At 46.1% G+C, this 18,625-nt stretch overlaps 1 protein-coding gene across 10 annotated transcripts in view; it reads right to left on the bottom strand.

The window, feature by feature from the left end:
* Positions 1-18,625, bottom strand: part of LOC110507948 (arf-GAP with Rho-GAP domain, ANK repeat and PH domain-containing protein 1) — a 145,157-nt gene that overhangs the window by 35,100 nt on the left and 91,432 nt on the right. For all 10 annotated transcript variants that reach the window (XM_090223958.1, XM_090223957.1, XM_090223959.1 and 7 more), the window contains 2 exons: positions 8,817-8,952; positions 8,480-8,582 (listed from right to left, as the gene is read on the bottom strand). In XM_090223958.1, coding sequence (XP_090080084.1) covers positions 8,480-8,582; positions 8,817-8,952 — 239 coding nt within the window. The remainder of the gene's footprint in view (positions 1-8,479; positions 8,583-8,816; positions 8,953-18,625) is intronic.

Below are 18,625 nucleotides of genomic sequence, written 5' to 3'. Positions count from 1 at the left end.
CACTGACCTAGGCAACGGTTGGTGTGAGTTGTTACCTAGGTCAGGGGTTTTCAAACTTTTCTTGCCCATGGACCCCCGTCGTCCAGGCAAACCGGCGACCGACGGACCACCATCAATTGTTAGCAAAAAAATATATAATCACGTCTTATCAGGTGAATGCAAATGGTAAGTAGAAGAAATCAACATTTTAAAATGAATAGATTTTGACCTCCCCACAGTTCATTGGAAGAGGAAGAATAAACTCTAACATAGTATATTAGCTAGAAAGGTACAAATATCTTGGTAGTGGAGAAACACTTTTGTTGTTTTAAAGCTCATTTTCTGCAACTTAAAATCAATTGAGCGAAGAAAACTTTCAGCATTTTTTTAAAGCTAATATCCAGCAATTCTACAAATTTTGGCAAGGAGCTGTGAGAAAATGTTGCGGTTTTAAAGCTAATTTCCTGCAATTCTACACATTTGGCAAGGAGCTGTGAGAAAATGTTGCGGTTTTAAAGCTAATATCCAGCAATTCTACACATTTGGCAAGGAGCTGTGAGAAAATGTTGCGGTTTTAAAGCTAATTTCCTGCAATTCTACACATTTGGCAAGGAGCTGTGAGAAAATGTTGCGGTTTTAAAGCTAATTTCCTGCAATTCTATGCATTTTGCCATGGCTAATGCTGTGTTCCTCTGCTCAGACATTATAACTAAATGGCATGTGGCCTGAGTACCCGTTATTTTAGATTCTCCATGACTGGCTAGCTGTTTCTCAGATGGTATTATTTAAATATATATATATTTTATCTGGTTTTGGTCATTTAAGTTCACAAAAAACTTGTTTTTCCATCATGAAAATGACCACTTAGATGGCCTAATAATTTTTGGTCCGGTCATAACCATGTCATAAAAGCTGACATAACCTGTCATAATACTGTCATGACCCACATATTTACACCTTTAAAAAGTCTAATAAATCTATGTAATATAGCCTACAATAGCCTCACAATAAATCCATTATTTATTTTAGACAGGTCTAAAGAAGCAGGTTATGAAGAAAATGTGGTCAATTTCAGAAGAACAGAATAACATTCTCTGAGTTGTCCTTGTGTTACATCCTGATCTGGCTGTGCCAAATGGCTGTGGGCTACACTCATTCAGAAGACAAGATCTGCTTATAATTCCATGGCATGATTTTATAGTATGAAGAATACAATTGAACTAAGCTGAATAAAATAGAAAGGATATTTTCTCCAAATGATTTGAGGCAGTGCGCACATGCAGCTGTTGTGTTGAGAGTTGAACAAAGAAACAGGTACTCCTATATGTTCCATGTATTAATGTAACTTCAGATGTTCTACAAACGTTGGGCTGTTGTGATGTGTAATACATTGTAAAGCTGCATGATGAGTAATGATGATTTGAAAAAAGTCTCTTGAAAGACATGAGCTCTACTTTGTTTATTGAGCCGGCTGTAAACACTCCAATAGTCTCTCAATCACAATTTGACAAGCACTTCATAATGCCTAGGATTTCACAGCGGCATCCCCTTTGTGGCCCCTAGTGCACCCTAAAAAATCCATGCCTTTTGCGGTGCACTGTGTTGTGCCCTTCTTCCTGAGTGTGCAGCGAAATACGAAGCGCCTCTCAGTCACATGGCTCTCCGTCACGTGATCCGGTCTTTCTCACAGGCTACAAGTTAAGACAGACACATTGGGGACGCAACTGCGCATGTCATTATCTAATTCCGAGGCGCATATTGAAAAAATTGGAAGAACTGTCCACGTTTACTTTTTGTCAGCCAACAAGATGAGTAGGTCTAACGAACAGCAAAAGCACTAGTCTATGTCAATCTACTACAAAAGTCCACCTATTCTATTCTGTGCGAGATAATAATCTGGGACAGTTGTGGGATTTAATAGGTCCCATGTCAGCTAATGTTAAAAAAAAATGTTTGCCCATTTATATTGTTGTCACTCAGAAAACACATTAGACATTGCAAAATATATAAAATTGCAAGAAAATTAGCTTAAAAACTGCAACATTTTCTTTGCACCCCATGACAAAATATGTTGAATTGCAGGAAATGAGCTTTAAACCTGCAACATAGAAATAGATGAGGCGCGTTCGCAAGGAGGTGCGCAGGATGTTCCCCAGGATCGACCCCTGACCTAGATAACGGTCAATGTGAGTGGGCACCTGGGCCAATGGTTCCCAACCGGTGTGCAAAAAAAATCACTGGTGTGCCAGGACACTTTTCCAAATCTTTTTCATTTTTTGGGAGCACTCACTAATAAACGTGTGGAATGTATATGGGTTGTTGACTTGGGAACACTCACTAATAAACGTGTGGAATGTATATGGGTTGTTGACTTGGGAACACTCACTAATAAACGTGTGGAATGTATATGGGTTGTTGACTTGGGAACACTCACTAATAAACGTGTGGAATGTATATGGGTTGTTGACTTGGGAACACTCACTAATAAACGTGTGGAATGTATAAGGGTTGTTGACTTGGGACTACTCACTAATAAACGTGTGGAATGTATATGGGTTGTTGACTTGGGAACACTCACTAATAAACGTGTGGAATGTATATGGGTTGTTGACTTGGGAACACTCACTAATAAACGTGTGGAATGTATATGGGTTGTTGACTTGGGAACACTCACTAATAAACGTGTGGAATGTATATGGGTTGTTGACTTGGGAACCACTCACTAATAAACGTGTGGAATGTATATGGGTTGTTGACTTGGGAACACTCACTAATAAACATGTGGAATGTATATGGGTTGTTGACTTGGGAACACTCACTAATAAACGTGTGGAATGTATATGGGTTGTTGACTTGGGAACACTCACTAATAAACGTGTGGAATGTATATGGGTTGTTGACTTGGGAACACTCACTAATAAACGTGTGGAATGTATATGGGTTGTTGACTTGGGACTACTCACTAATAAACGTGTGGAATGTATATGGGTTGTTGACTTGGGAACACTCACTAATAAACGTGTGGAATGTATATGGGTTGTTGACTTGGGAACACTCACTAATAAACGTGTGGAATGTATATGGGTTGTTGACTTGGGAACACTCACTAATAAACGTGTGGAATGTATATGGGTTGTTGACTTGGGAACCACTCACTAATAAACGTGTGGAATGTATATGGGTTGTTGACTTGGGAACACTCACTAATAAACGTGTGGAATGTATATGGGTTGTTGACTTGGGAACACTCACTAATAAACGTGTGGAATGTATATGGGTTGTTGACTTGGGAACACTCACTAATAAACGTGTGGAATGTATATGGGTTGTTGACTTGGGAGCACTCACTAATAAACGTGTGGAATGTATATGGGTTGTTGACTTGGGAACACTCACTAATAAACGTGTGGAATGTATATGGGTTGTTGACTTGGGAGCACTCACTAATAAACGTGTGGAATGTATATGGGTTGTTGACTTGGGAACACTCACTAATAAACGTGTGGAATGTATATGGGTTGTTGACTTGGGAGCACTCACTAATAAACGTGTGGAATGTATATGGGTTGTTGACTTGGGAACACTCACTAATAAACGTGTGGAATGTATATGGGTTGTTGACTTGGGAACCACTCACTAATAAACGTGTGGAATGTATATGGGTTGTTGACTTGGGAACACTCACTAATAAACGTGTGGAATGTATATGGGTTGTTGACTTGGGAACACTCACTAATAAACGTGTGGAATGTATATGGGTTGTTGACTTGGGAACACTCACTAATAAACGTGTGGAATGTATATGGGTTGTTGACTTGGGAACACTCACTAATAAACGTGTGGAATGTATATGGGTTGTTGACTTGGGAACCACTCACTAATAAACATGTGGAATACATATCGGTTGTTGACTTGGGAACACTCACTAATAAACGTGTGGAATGTATATGGGTTGTTGACTTGGGAGCACTCACTAATAAATGTGTGGAATGTATATGGGTTGTTGACTTGGGAACACTCACTAATAAACGTGTGGAATGTATATGGGTTGTTGACTTGGGAACCACTCACTAATAAACGTGTGGAATGTATATGGGTTGTTGACTTGGGAGCACTCACTAATAAACGTGTGGAATGTATATGGGTTGTTGACTTGGGAACACTCACTAATAAACGTGTGGAATGTATATGGGTTGTTGACTTGGGAACACTCACTAATAAACGTGTGGAATGTATATGGGTTGTTGACTTGGGAACCACTCACTAATAAACGTGTGGAATGTATATGGGTTGTTGACTTGGGAACACTCACTAATAAACGTGTGGAATGTATATGGGTTGTTGACTTGGGAACACTCACTAATAAACGTGTGGAATGTATATGGGTTGTTGACTTGGGAACACTCACTAATAAACGTGTGGAATGTATATGGGTTGTTGACTTGGGAACACTCACTAATAAACGTGTGGAATGTATATGGGTTGTTGACTTGGGAACACTCACTAATAAACGTGTGGAATGTATATGGGTTGTTGACTTGGGAGCACTCACTAATAAACGTGTGGAATGTATATGGGTTGTTGACTTGGGAGCACTCACTAATAAACGTGTGGAATGTATATGGGTTGTTGACTTGGGAACACTCACTAATAAACGTGTGGAATGTATATGGGTTGTTGACTTGGGAGCACTCACTAATAAACGTGTGGAATGTATATGGGTTGTTGACTTGGGAACCACTCACTAATAAACGTGTGGAATGTATATGGGTTGTTGACTTGGGAACACTCACTAATAAACGTGTGGAATGTATATGGGTTGTTGACTTGGGAGCACTCACTAATAAACGTGTGGAATGTATATGGGTTGTTGACTTGGGAACACTCACTAATAAACGTGTGGAATGTATATGGGTTGTTGACTTGGGAGCACTCACTAATAAACGTGTGGAATGTATATGGGTTGTTGACTTGGGAACACTCACTAATAAACGTGTGGAATGTATATGGGTTGTTGACTTGGGAGCACTCACTAATAAACGTGTGGAATGTATATGGGTTGTTGACTTGGGAACACTCACTAATAAACGTGTGGAATGTATATGGGTTGTTGACTTGGGAGCACTCACTAATAAACGTGTGGAATGTATATGGGTTGTTGACTTGGGAACACTCACTAATAAACGTGTGGAATGTATATGGGTTGTTGACTTGGGAACACTCACTAATAAACGTGTGGAATGTATATGGGTTGTTGACTTGGGAACACTCACTAATAAACGTGTGGAATACATATGGGTTGTTGACTTGGGAACACTCACTAATAAACGTGTGGAATGTATATGGGTTGTTGACTTGGGAGCACTCACTAATAAACGTGTGGAATGTATATGGGTTGTTGACTTGGGAGCACTCACTAATAAACGTGTGGAATGTATATGGGTTGTTGACTTGGGAACACTCACTAATAAACGTGTGGAATGTATATGGGTTGTTGACTTGGGAGCACTCACTAATAAACGTGTGGAATGTATATGGGTTGTTGACTTGGGAACACTCACTAATAAACGTGTGGAATGTATATGGGTTGTTGACTTGGGAGCACTCACTAATAAACGTGTGGAATGTATATGGGTTGTTGACTTGGGAACACTCACTAATAAACGTGTGGAATGTATATGGGTTGTTGACTTGGGAACACTCACTAATAAACGTGTGGAATGTATATGGGTTGTTGACTTGGGAACACTCACTAATAAATGTGTGGAATACATATGGGTTGTTGACTTGGGAACACTCACTAATAAACGTGTGGAATGTATATGGGTTGTTGACTTGGGAGCACTCACTAATAAACGTGTGGAATGTATATGGGTTGTTGACTTGGGAGCACTCACTAATAAACGTGTGGAATGTATATGGGTTGTTGACTTGGGAACACTCACTAATAAACGTGTGGAATGTATATGGGTTGTTGACTTGGGAACACTCACTAATAAACGTGTGGAATGTATATGGGTTGTTGACTTGGGAACCACTCACTAATAAACGTGTGGAATGTATATGGGTTGTTGACTTGGGAACACTCACTAATAAACGTGTGGAATGTATATGGGTTGTTGACTTGGGAGCCACTCACTAATAAACGTGTGGAATGTATATGGGTTGTTGACTTGGGAGCCACTCACTAATAAACGTGTGGAATGTATATGGGTTGTTGACTTGGGAACACTCACTAATAAACGTGTGGAATGTATATGGGTTGTTGACTTGGGAGCACTCACTAATAAACGTGTGGAATGTATATGGGTTGTTGACTTGGGAGCACTAGTGGTCGTGAAATAAACATTAAATGGCACATGGTTACATCAGTATGTTTTTTCAAGTGCAATGCGCTCCGGGCTGTTGTTACATTTGTAACGTTTGACGGGTGAACATCACGAAAGTCATTTGTATCATGAGTAAGGAACTATGACAATATTTCAAATAAACCCTATTTAATATATACAAGCTGTTGGTCACAGAAAATAGATGATCTGCAGGATGGATCAGATGGAGGTCATTAACACTAAATAAATTGAGAAATTTACATGTCCAAAAGTCATCCAACATCTCATTCCAAAATCATGGCATTAATATGGAGATGGTCCCCCCTTTTGCTGCTATAACAGCCTCCAGTCTTCTGGGAAGGCTTTCCACCAGATGTTGGAACATTGCTGCGGGGACTTGCTTCCATTCAGCCACAAGAGCAGTAGTGAGGTCGGGCACTGATGTTGGGCGATTAGGCCTGGCTCACAGTCGCCATTCCAATTCACCCCAGATGTGTTTGATGCGGTTGAGGTCAGTGCTCTGTGCAAACTACTCAAATTCTTACACACCGATCGCAACAAACTATTTCTGTATGGACCTCACTTTGTGCATTTTAGATTAACTGTCTTCAAAGTAATGACTCGGGATGTCGGGTTTGATATGAAAGCTTCTTTTAGTAATAATACTTGTTCACGTTACATTTAACAACTTTAGATTCTACAGAGCAATGCAGGTAAGATGCTAGCGGAAAGTCAGCTTAATCACTTTTCACCTGCACATAACTGGCGCGTTATCTCTCTCATTCCTGTCGCAAGGCATTCTGGAACTTGCAGTCAAAAGCGTAATTCAATACTAACCAATACAATTACATATGTAAATAACTGTAAAGAAATGTCTTTAGATACAGCTCCATGAATGAACTTAAACATTAACTCTGTAACACATTAAAGTTACAACAAGTGCATGGGGGCACTGTCATGCTGAAACAGGAAAGGGCCTTCCCCAAACTGTTGCCAAAAAGTTGGAAGCACGGAATCATCTAGAACGTCATTGTTTCCTGTAGTATATCACTGGCACTAAGTGACCTTGTATCACTGGCACTAAGGGGCCTAGCCCAAACCATGAAAAACAGTCCAGACCATTATTCCTCCTCCACCAAACTTTACAGTAGGCACTAGGCATTTAGGCAGGTAGCGTTCTCTTGGCATCTGCCAAACCTAGATTAGTCCATCGGACTGCCAGAGGGTGAAGCGTGATTCATCACTCCAGAGAACGCGTTTCCACTGCTCCAGAGTCCAATGGCGGCGAGCTTTACACCACTCCAGCCGAAGCTTGGTATTGTTCAGGCTGCTTGACCATGGAAACCCATTTCATGAAGCTCCCGACGAACAGTTATTGTGCTGACATTGCATCCAGAGGCAAAACTGAAGGGACTAGAGGACTAGGGGACTAGGGAAAGAGACTAGAGGACTATAAAACTAGAGGAAGGGACTAGAGGACCATAAAACTAGAGGAAGGGACTAGAGGACTAGGGGACTAGGGAAAGGGACTAGAGGACTAGAGGACTATAAAACTAGAGGAAGGGACTAGAGGACTAGGGAAAGGGACTAGAGGACTATAAAACTAGAGGAAGGGACTAGAGGACTAGGGGACTAGATGACTAGGGAAAGGGACTAGAGGACTATAAAACTAGAGGAAGGGACTAGAGGACTAGGGGACTAGATGACTAGGGAAAGGGACTAGAGGACTATAAAACTAGAGGAAGGGACTAGAGGACTAGGGGACTAGAGAACTAGATAATTTGTACTCGCTACGCGCTTCAGTGATCCCGTTCTGTGAGCTTGTGCGGCCTGCCACTTCTGAGACGTTGTTGCTGTTGGACATTTATATTCACAATAACAGCACTTAGAGTTGACCAGGGCAGCTCTAGTAGGGCAGAAATATGACCAACTGACATCCTATGATGGTGCCACATTGAAAGTCACCGAGTTCTTCAGTAAGGCCATTCTACTGTCAATGCTTGTCTATGGAGATTGCATGGCTGTGTGCTCAATTTCATACACTGGTCAGCAACAGGTGAGGCTGAAATAGCCAAATCCACTAATTTGAAGGGGAGAGAACGATTGAGAACCACTGACAGAGGTGACGTCAGTATGCGTGGTTACCTAGGTAAGGGTCAGTGTGTGGTTACCTTGGTGATGGATTTGACCCACTCCTTGTGGCTGTCTTGGTCATCAGTTCCAAACAGATAGAGACGCTCTGAGTCAGAGTACAGCTCAAACGTATGGTCATAGCTGAGAGGGAGAGAGAGAGAGATTGTTAAGCTTAAACGTATGGTCATAGCTGAGAGAGAGAGACTGTTAAGCTTAAACGTATGGTCATAGCTGAGAGAGAGAGAGAGAGAGAGAGAGAGAGAGAGAGAGATTGTTAAGCTTAAACGTATGGTCATAGCTGAGAGAGCGAGAGAGAGAGAGAGAGAGAGAGGGATTGTTAAACAGACTGATGGAAGACTAGTCTTAGGTAGGTACCCATGTCTCTCTGGTGTGTTGACAGACAGACAGACTATCTCTGTAGACTTCAGGGCACCGTTGGGCGTGGAGGTCTTGTCACTCTCGTAGTAACTAAAGTTCCCATCATTTAACATACACCAGCGACGACTGAACTCTGCAGAGACAAGAGCAACCAGAGGAAATATTATTCACAGAGGACATCCCTCACAGAGGACACACTTCGACCAAGCAAGACTCACCTTGAGCTAGGTGAGAGGAAAGGACTAGAGGACAAGAGAACTAGGGGAAGGGACTATAAAACTAGAGGAAGGGACTAGAGGATTAGAGAACTAAGGGAAAGGAATAAAGAACTAGATAACTACGGGAAGGGACTAGAGACTAGAGGAAAAGGGACTAGAGGAAGGGCCTAGAGGACTAGAAAACTAGGGGAAAGGACTAGAGAACTAGGGGAAGGGACTAGAGAACTAGGGGAAGGGACTAGAGAACTAGGGGAAGGGACTAGAGAACTAGGGGAAGGGACTAGAGAACTAGGGGAAGGGACTAGAGAACTAGGGGAAGGGACTAGAGAACTAGGGGAAGGGACTAGAGAACTAGGGGAAGGGACAAGAGAACTAGGGGAAGGGACTAGAGAACTAGAGAACTAGAGGAAGGGACTAGAGGACTAGAGAACTAGAGGATGGGACTAGAGAACTAGGGGGAGGGACTAGAGAACTAGGGGAAGGGACTAGAGGACTAGAGAACTGGGGGAAGGGACTAGAGGACTAGAGAACTAGAGGACTAGAGAACTAGAGGAAGGGACTAGAGGACTAGAGAACTAGAGGAAGGGACTAGAGTACTAGAGCACTAGAGGAAGGGACTAGAGGACTAGAGAACTAGGGGAAGGGACTAGAGGACTAGAGCACTAGGGGAAGGGATTCGAGGACTAGGGGAAGGGACTAGAGGAGGAACTAGAGGACTAGAGAACTAGGGGACTAGAGGAGGGACTAGAGAACTAGGGGAAGGGACTAGAAGACTAGAGGAAGGGACTAGAAGACTAGAAAACTAGAGGAAGAGACTAGAGGACGGGACTAGGGGAAGGGACTAGGGGAGGGGACTAGAGGACTAGAGAACTAGGGGAAGGGACTAGAGAACTACGGGACTAGAGGAGGGACTAGAGGACTAGAAAAAGGGACTAGAGAACTAGGGGAAGGGACTAGAGAACTAGAGGAAGGGACTAGAGAACTACGGGACTAGAGGAGAGGACAGATAACTACGGGAAGGGACTATAGGAGGGGACTAGGGGACTAGGGGAAAGGACTAGAGGACTAGAGAACTACGGGACTAAAGAACTAGGGAAAGGGCCTAGAGGACTAGAGAACTAGGTGACTAGAGGAAGGGACTAGAGGACTAGATAACTAGGAGAATGGACTAGAGGACTAGAGAACTAGAGGAAGGGACTTGGGGACTAGAGGACTAGAGAACTAGGGGAAGGGACTAGAGAACTACGGGACAAGAGGAGAGGACTAGAGAACTACGGGAAGGGACTATAGGAAGGGACTAGAGAACTAGAGAACAACGGGAAGGGACTAGGGGAATAGACTAGAGGACAAGAGAACTAGGGGAAAGGACTAGAGGACTAGAGAACAAGGGGAAGGGACTAGAGGACTAGAGAACTAGGGGAAGGGACTAGAGGACTAGAGAACTAGGGGAAGGGACTAGAGCGCTAGTGGAAGGGACTAGAGAGCTAGGGGAAGGGACTAGAGAACTAGGGGAAGGGACTAGAGAAATAGGGGAAGGGACTAGAGAACTAGGGGAAGGGACTAGAGAACTAAGGGAAGTGACTTGAAGACTAGAAAACTACGGGAAGGGACTAGAGGGGACTAGGGGAAGGGACTAGAGGAAGGGACTAGAGAACTAGGGGAAGGGACTAGAAAACTAGAGAACTAGGGGAAGGGACTAGAAAACTACGGGAAGGGACTAGAGGGGACTAGGGGAAGGGACTAGAGGAAGGGACTAGAGAACTAGGGGAAGGGACTAGAGGAAGGGACTAGAGAACTAGGGGAAGGGACTAGAGAACTAGAGAACTAGGGGAAGGGACTAGAGAACTAGAGAACTAGGGGAAGGCACTAGAGAACAACGGGACAAGAGGAGAGGACTAGAGAACTAGAGAAAGGGACAAGAGGAGGGGACTAGGGGAAGGGACTAGAGGACTAGAGAACTAGTGGAAGAGACTAGAGAACTACGGGACAAGAGGAGAGGACTAGAGAACTAGAGAAAGGGACAAGAGGATGGGACTAGAGGAAGGGACTAGAGAACTAGGGGAAGGGCCTAGAGGATTAGAGAACTGCGGGACTAGAGGAAGGGACTAGATAACTACGGGACTAGAGAACTAGGGGAAGGGACTAGAGGACTAGAGAACTATGGGACTAGAGAACTAGGGGAAGGGCCTAGAGGACTAGGGGAAGGGACTAGAGGACTAGAGAACTAGGGGAAGGGACTAGAGAACTAGAGAACTAGGGGAAGGGACTAGAGAACTAGGGGAAGGGACTAGAGGACTAGAGAACTAGGGGAAGTGACTAGAGTACTAGGGGAAGGGACTAGAGGACTAGAGAACTAGGGGACTAGAGAACAAGGGGAAGGGACTAGAAGACTAGAGAACTAGGGGAAGGGACTAGAGAACTAGGGGAAGTGACTAGAGAACTAGGGGATGGGACTAGAAGACTAGAGAACTAGGGGAAGGGACTAGAGGGGACTAGGGGAAGGGACTAGAGGGGACTAGGGGAAGGGACTAGAGGAAGGGACTAGAGAACTAGGGGAAGGGACTAGAGAACTAGAGAACTAGGGGAAGGGACTAGATAACTACGGGACAAGAGGAGAGGACTAGAGAACTACGGGAAGGGACAAGAGGATGGGACTAGAGGAAGGGACTAGAGAACTACGGGACAAGAGGAGAGGACTAGAGAACTAGAGAAAGGGACAAGAGGAGGGGACTAGGGGAAGGGACTAGAGGACTAGAGAACTAGTGGAAGGGACTAGAGAACTACGGGACAAGAGGAGAGGACTAGAGAACTTGAGAAAGGGACAAGAGGATGGGACTAGAGGAAGGGACTAGAGAACTAGGGGAAGGGCCTAGAGGATTAGAGAAATGCGGGACTAGAGGAAGGGACTAGAGAACTACGGGACTAGAGAACTAGGGGAAGGGCCTAGAGAACTATGGGACTAGAGAACTAGGGGAAGGGCCTAGAGGACTAGGGGAAGGGACTAGAGGACTAGAGAACTAGGGGAAGGGACTAGAGAACTAGGGGAAGGGACTAGAAGACTAGAGAACTATGGGAAGGGACTAGAGGATTAGAGGTCTAGGGGAAGGGACTAGAAGACTAGAGGTCTAGGGGAAGGGACTAGAGGATTAGAGGTCTAGGGGAAGGACTAGAGAACTAGGGGAAGGACTAGAGAACTAGGGGAAGGGACTAGAGAACTAGGGGAAGGGACTAGAGAACTAGGGGAAGTGACAAGAGGACCAGAGAACTAGGGGACTAGAGAACTAGGGGAAGGGACTAGAGGACTAGAGAACTAGGGGAAGGTACTAGAGGACTAGAGAACTAGGGGACTAGAGAACAAGGGGAAGGGACTAGAAGACTAGAGAACTAGGGGAAGGGACTAGAGAACAAGGAACTAGAAACTAGGAACTAGAGAACAAGGAACTAGAGAACTACGGGACTAGAGGAAAGGACTAGAGGACAAAGAACTAGGGGAAGAGAACTACAGGACTAGAGGAAAGGACTAGAGGACAAAGAACTAGGGGAAGGGACTAGAGAACTAGGGGAAGGGACTAGAGAACTAGGGGAAGGGACTAGAGAACTAGGGGAAGGGACTAGAGGACTAGAGAACTAGGGGAAGGGGCTAGAGAACTAAAGGAAGGGACTAGAGGAAGGGACTAGAGGACTAGAGAACTAGGGGAAGGGACTAGAGAACTAGGGGAAGGGACTAGAGGACTAGAGAACTAGGGGACTAGAGAACAAGGGGAAGGGACTAGAAGACTAGAGAACTAGGGGAAGGGACTAGAGAACTAGGGGAAGGGACTAGAGAACTAGGGGAAGGGACTAGAAGACTAGAGGGGACTAGGGGAAGGGACTAGAGGGGACTAGGGGAAGGGACTAGAGGGGACTAGGGGAAGGGACTAGAGAACTAGGGGAAGGGACAAGAGGACTAGAGAACTAGAGGAAGGGACTAGAGGACTAGAGAACTAGAGGATGGGACTAGAGAACTAGGGGGAGGGACTAGAGAACTAGGGGAAGGGACTAGAGGACTAGAGAACTGGGGGAAGGGACTAGAGGACTAGAGAACTAGAGGACTAGAGAACTAGAGGAAGGGACTAGAGGACTAGAGAACTAGAGGAAGGGACTAGAGGACTAGAGCACAAAGAACAAAGAACTAGGGGAAGGGACTAGAGAACTAGGGGAAGGGACTAGAGAACTAGGGGAAGGGACTAGAGAACTAGGGGAAGGGACTAGAGGACTAGAGAACTAGGGGAAGGGGCTAGAGAACTAAAGGAAGGGACTAGAGGAAGGGACTAGAGGACTAGAGAACTAGGGGAAGGGACTAGAGAACTAGGGGAAGGGACTAGAGGACTAGAGAACTAGGGGACTCGAGAACAAGGGGAAGGGACTAGAAGACTAGAGAACTAGGGGAAGGGACTAGAGAACTAGGGGAAGGGACTAGAGAACTAGGGGAAGGGACTAGAAGACTAGAGGGGACTAGGGGAAGGGACTAGAGGGGACTAGGGGAAGGGACTAGAGGGGACTAGGGGAAGGGACTAGAGAACTAGGGGAAGGGACAAGAGGACTAGAGAACTAGGGGAAGGGACAAGAGGACTAGAGAACTAGGAGAAGGGAGTAGAGAACTAGGGGAAGGGACTAGAAGGGACTAGAAGACTAGAGAACTAAAGGAAGGGACTAGAGGACTAGGGGAAGGGACTAGAGAACTAGGGGAAGGGACTAGAGAACTAGGGGAAGGGACTAGAGAACTAGGGGAAGGGACTAGAGAACTAGGGGTAGGGACTAGAAGACTAGAAAACTAGAGGAAGGGACTAGAGGACGGGACTAGAGGAGGGACTAGAGGACTAGAAAAAAGGGACTAGAGAACTAGGGGAAGGGACTAGAGAACTACGGGACTAGAGGAGAGGACTAGATAACTACGGGAAGGGACTATAGGAGGGGACTAGGAGACTAGGGGAAAGGACTAGACTAGAGAACTACGGGACTAGAGAACTAGGGAAAGGGCCTAGAGGACTAGAGAACTAGGTGACTAGTGGAAGGGACTAGAGGACTAGAGAACTAGGGGAAGGGACTAGAGAACTAGGAGAATGGACTAGAGGACTAGAGAAATAGAGGAAGGGACTTGTGGACTAGAGAATTAGGGGAAGGGACTAGAGGACTAGAGAACTAGGGGAAGGGACTGGTGGACTAGAGAACTAGAGAACTAGGGGAAGGGACTAGAAGACTAGAGAACTAGGGGAAGGGACTAGAGGAGGGGACTAGGGGAAGGGACTAGAGGACTAGAGAACTAGGGGAAGGGACTAGAGAACTACGGAACAAGAGGAGAGGACTAGAGAACTACGGGAAGGGACTATAGGAAGGGACTAGAGAACTAGAGAACAACGGGAAGGGACTAGGGGAATAGACTAGAGGACTAGAGAACTAGGGGAAAGGACTATAGGACTAGAGAACAAGGGGAAGGGACTAGAGGACTAGAGAACTAGGGGAAGGGACTAGAGAACTAGGGGAAGGGACTAGAGAACTAGGGGAAGGGACTAGAGCGCTAGTGGAAGGGACTAGAGAACTAGGGGAAGGGACTAGAAGACTAGAGAACTAGGGGAAGGGACTAGAGGGGATTAGGGGAAGGGACTAGAGGAAGGGACTAGAGAACTAGGGGAAGGGACTAGAGAACTACAGGACAAGAGGAGAGGACTAGAGAACTACGGGAAGGGACTAGAGAACTAGGGGAAGGGACTAGAGAACTAGAGAACTAGGGGAAGGGACTAGAGAACTAGGGGAAGGGACTAGAGAACTACGGGACAAGAGGAGAGGACTAGAGAACTAGAGAAAGGGACAAGAGGAGGGGACTAGGGGAAGGGACTAGAGGACTAGAGAACTAGTGGAAGGGACAAGAGAACTACGGGACAAGAGGAGAGGACTAGAGAACTAGAGAAAGGAACAAGAGGATGGGAGTAGAGGAAGGGACTAGAGAACTAGGGGAAGGGCCTAGAGGATTAGAGAACTGCAGGACTAGAGGAAGGGACTAGAGAACTACGGGACTAGAGAACTAGGGGAAGGGCCTAGAGGACTAGAGAACTAGGGGAAGGGACTAGAGGACTAGAGAACTAGGGGAAGGGACTGGTGGACTAGAGAACTAGGGGAAGGGATTAGAGAACTAGAGAACTAGGGGAAGGGACTAGAAGACTAGAGAACTAGGGGAAGGGACTAGAGGAGGGGACTAGGGGAAGGGACTAGAGGACTAGAGAACTAGGGGAAGGGACTAGAGAACTACGGGACAAGAGGAGAGGACTAGAGAACTGCGGGAAGGGACTATAGGAAGGGACTAGAGAACTAGAGAACAACGGGAAGGGACTAGGGGAATAGACTAGAGGACTAGAGAACTAGGGGAAAGGACTAGAGGACTAGAGAACAAGGGGAAGGGACTAGAGGACTAGAGAACTAGGGGAAGGGACTAGAGAACTAGGGGAAGGGACTAGAGAACTAGGGGAAGGGACTAGAGCGCTAGTGGAAGGGACTAGAGAACTAGGGGAAGGGACTAGAAGACTAGAGAACTAGGGGAAGGGACTAGAGGGGATTAGGGGAAGGGACTAGAGGAAGGGACTAGAGAACTAGGGGAAGGGACTAGAGAACTACAGGACAAGAGGAGAGGACTAGAGAACTAGGGGAAGGGACTAGAGAACTAGGGGAAGGGACTAGAGAACTAGGGGAAGGGACTAGAGAACTAGAGAACTAGGGGAAGGGACTAGAGAACTAGGGGAAGGGACTAGAGAACTACGGGACAAGAGGAGAGGACTAGAGAACTAGAGAAAGGGACAAGAGGAGGGGACTAGGGGAAGGGACTAGAGGACTAGAGAACTAGTGGAAGGGACAAGAGAACTACGGGACAAGAGGAGAGGACTAGAGAACTAGAGAAAGGAACAAGAGGATGGGACTAGAGGAAGGGACTAGAGAACTAGGGGAAGGGCCTAGAGGATTAGAGAACTGCAGGACTAGAGGAAGGGACTAGAGAACTACGGGACTAGAGAACTAGGGGAAGGGCCTAGAGGACTAGAGAACTATGGGACTAGAGAACTAGGGGGAGGGCCTAGAGGACTAGGGGAAGGGCCTAGAGGACTAGAGAACTAGGGGAAGGGACTAGAGAACTAGGGGAAGGGACTAGAGGACTAGAGAACTAGGGGGAGGGACTAGAGGACTAGAGAACTAGGGGACTAGAGAACAAGGGGAAGGGACTAGAAGACTAGAGAACTAGGAGAAGGGAACAGAGAACTATGGGAAGGGACTAGAGAACTAGGGGAAGGGACTAGAGAACTAGGGGAAGGGACTAGAGAACTAGTGGAAGGGACTAGAAGACTAGAGAACTAGGGGAAGGGACTAGAGGGGACTAGGGGAAGGGACTAGAGGAAGGGACTAGAGAACTATGGGAAGGGACTAGAGAACTAGAGAACTAGGGGAAGGGACTAGATGACTACGGGACAAGAGGAGAGGACTAGAGAACTACGGGAAGGGACTAGAGGGGACTAGGGGAAGGGACAAGAGGAAGGGACTAGAGAACTGGAGAAGGGACTAGAGAACTAGGGGAAGGGACTAGAGAACTACGGGGCAAGAGGAGAGGACTAGAGAACTAGAGAAAGGGACAAGAGGATGGGACTAGAGAACTAGGGGAAGGGCCTAGAGGACTAGAGAACTATGGGACTAGAGAATTAGGGGAAGGGCCTAGAGGACTAGGGGAAGGGACTAGAGGACTAGAGAACTAGGGGAAGGGACTAGAGAACTAGGGGAAGGGACTAGAAGACTAGAGAACTATGGGAAGGGACTAGAGGACTAGAGAACTAGGGGAAGGGACTAGAGAACTAGGGGAAGGGACTAGAGGATTAGAGGTCTAGGGGAAGGGACTAGAGGATTAGAGGTCTAGGAGAAGGGACTAGAGGATTAGAGGTCTAGGAGAAGGGACTAGAAGACTAGAGAACTAGGGGAAGGACTAGAGAACTAGGGGAAGGGACTAGAGAACTAGGGGAAGGGACTAGAGAACTAGGGGAAGGGACTAGAGACAAGATAACTAGGGGAAGGGACTAGAGTCCTAGAGAACTAGGGGAAGGGACTAGAGGACTAGAGAACTATGGGACTAGAGAACAAGGGGAAGGGACTAGAAGACTAGAGAACTAGGGGAAGGGACTAGAGAACTAGGGGAAGGGACTAGAGAACTACGGGACTAGAGGAAAGGACTAGAGGACAAAGAACTAGGGGAAGAGAACTACGGGACTAGAGGAAAGGACTAGAGGACAAAGAACTAGGGGAAGGGACTAGAGAACTAGGGGAAGGGACTAGAGAACTAGAGGAAGGGACTAGAGAACTAGGGGAATGGACTAGAGAACTAGGGGAAGGGACTAGAGAACTAGGGGAAGGGACTAGAAGGGACTAGAAGACTAGAGAACTAAAGGAAGGGACTAGAGGACTAGGGGAAGGGACTAGAGAACTAGGGGAAGGGACTAGAGAACTAGGGGAAGGGACTAGAGAACTAGCGGAAGGGACTAGAGGACTAGGAGAAGGGACTATAAAACTAGAGGAAGGGACTAGAGGACTAGAGAACTAGGGGAAGGGACTAGAGAACTAGAGAACTAGGGCAAGGGACTAGAGGACTAGGAGAAAGGACTATAAAACTAGAGGAAGGGACTAGAGGACTAGAGGACTAGGGAAAGGGACTAGAGGACTAGGGGAAGGGACTAGAGGACTAGGGGAAGGGACTAGAGAACTAGGGGAAGGGACTAGAGAACTAGGGGAAGGGACTAGAGAACTAGGGGAAGGGACTAGAGAACTAGGGAAGGGACTAGAGAACTAGAGGAAGGGACTAGAGGACTAGAGAACTAGGGGAAGGGGCTAGAGAACTAGAGGAAGGGACTAGAGGACTAGAGAACTAGAGGAAGGGACTAGAGAAGGGGACTAGGGGAAGGGACTAGAGGAGGGGACTAGATAACTAGGGGAAGGGACTAGAGGACTAGAGAACTAGGAGAAGGGAGTAGAGAACTAGGGGAAGGGACTAGAAGGGACTAGAAGACTAGAGAACTAAAGGAAGGGACTAGAGGACTAGGGGAAGGGACTAGAGAACTAGGGGAAGGGACTAGAGAACTAGGGGAAGGGACTAGAGAACTAGGGGAAGGGACTAGAGGACTAGGAGAAGGGACTATAAAACTAGAGGAAGGGACTAGAGGACTAGAGAACTAGGGGAAGGGACTAGAGGACTAGGAGAAAGGACTATAAAACTAGAGGAAGGGACTAGAGGACTAGAGAGCTAGGGGAAGGGACTAGAGGACTAGGGAAAGGGACTAGAGAACTAGAGAAAGGGACTAGAGGACTAGAGAACTAGAGCAAGGGACTAGAGGACTAGAGAACTAGAGCAAGGGACTAGAAGACTAGAGAACAAGGGGAAGGGACTAGAGGACTAGAGAACTAGAGCAAGGGACTAGAAGACTAGAGAACAAGGGGAAGGGACTAGAGAACTAAAGGAAGGGACTAGAGGACTAGAGAACTAGGGGAAGGGACTAGAGAACTAGCGGAAGGGACTAGAGGAAGGGACTA

The sequence above is a fragment of the Oncorhynchus mykiss genome, chromosome 27 (assembly GCF_057628025.1).
Source record: "Oncorhynchus mykiss isolate SJ-2025 chromosome 27, ASM5762802v1, whole genome shotgun sequence".
In the NCBI taxonomy this organism is placed as follows: domain Eukaryota; kingdom Metazoa; phylum Chordata; class Actinopteri; order Salmoniformes; family Salmonidae; genus Oncorhynchus; species Oncorhynchus mykiss.
The sequence above is the reverse complement of the archived record's forward strand: the minus strand, read 5'-3'. Positions and strand labels throughout refer to the sequence as shown.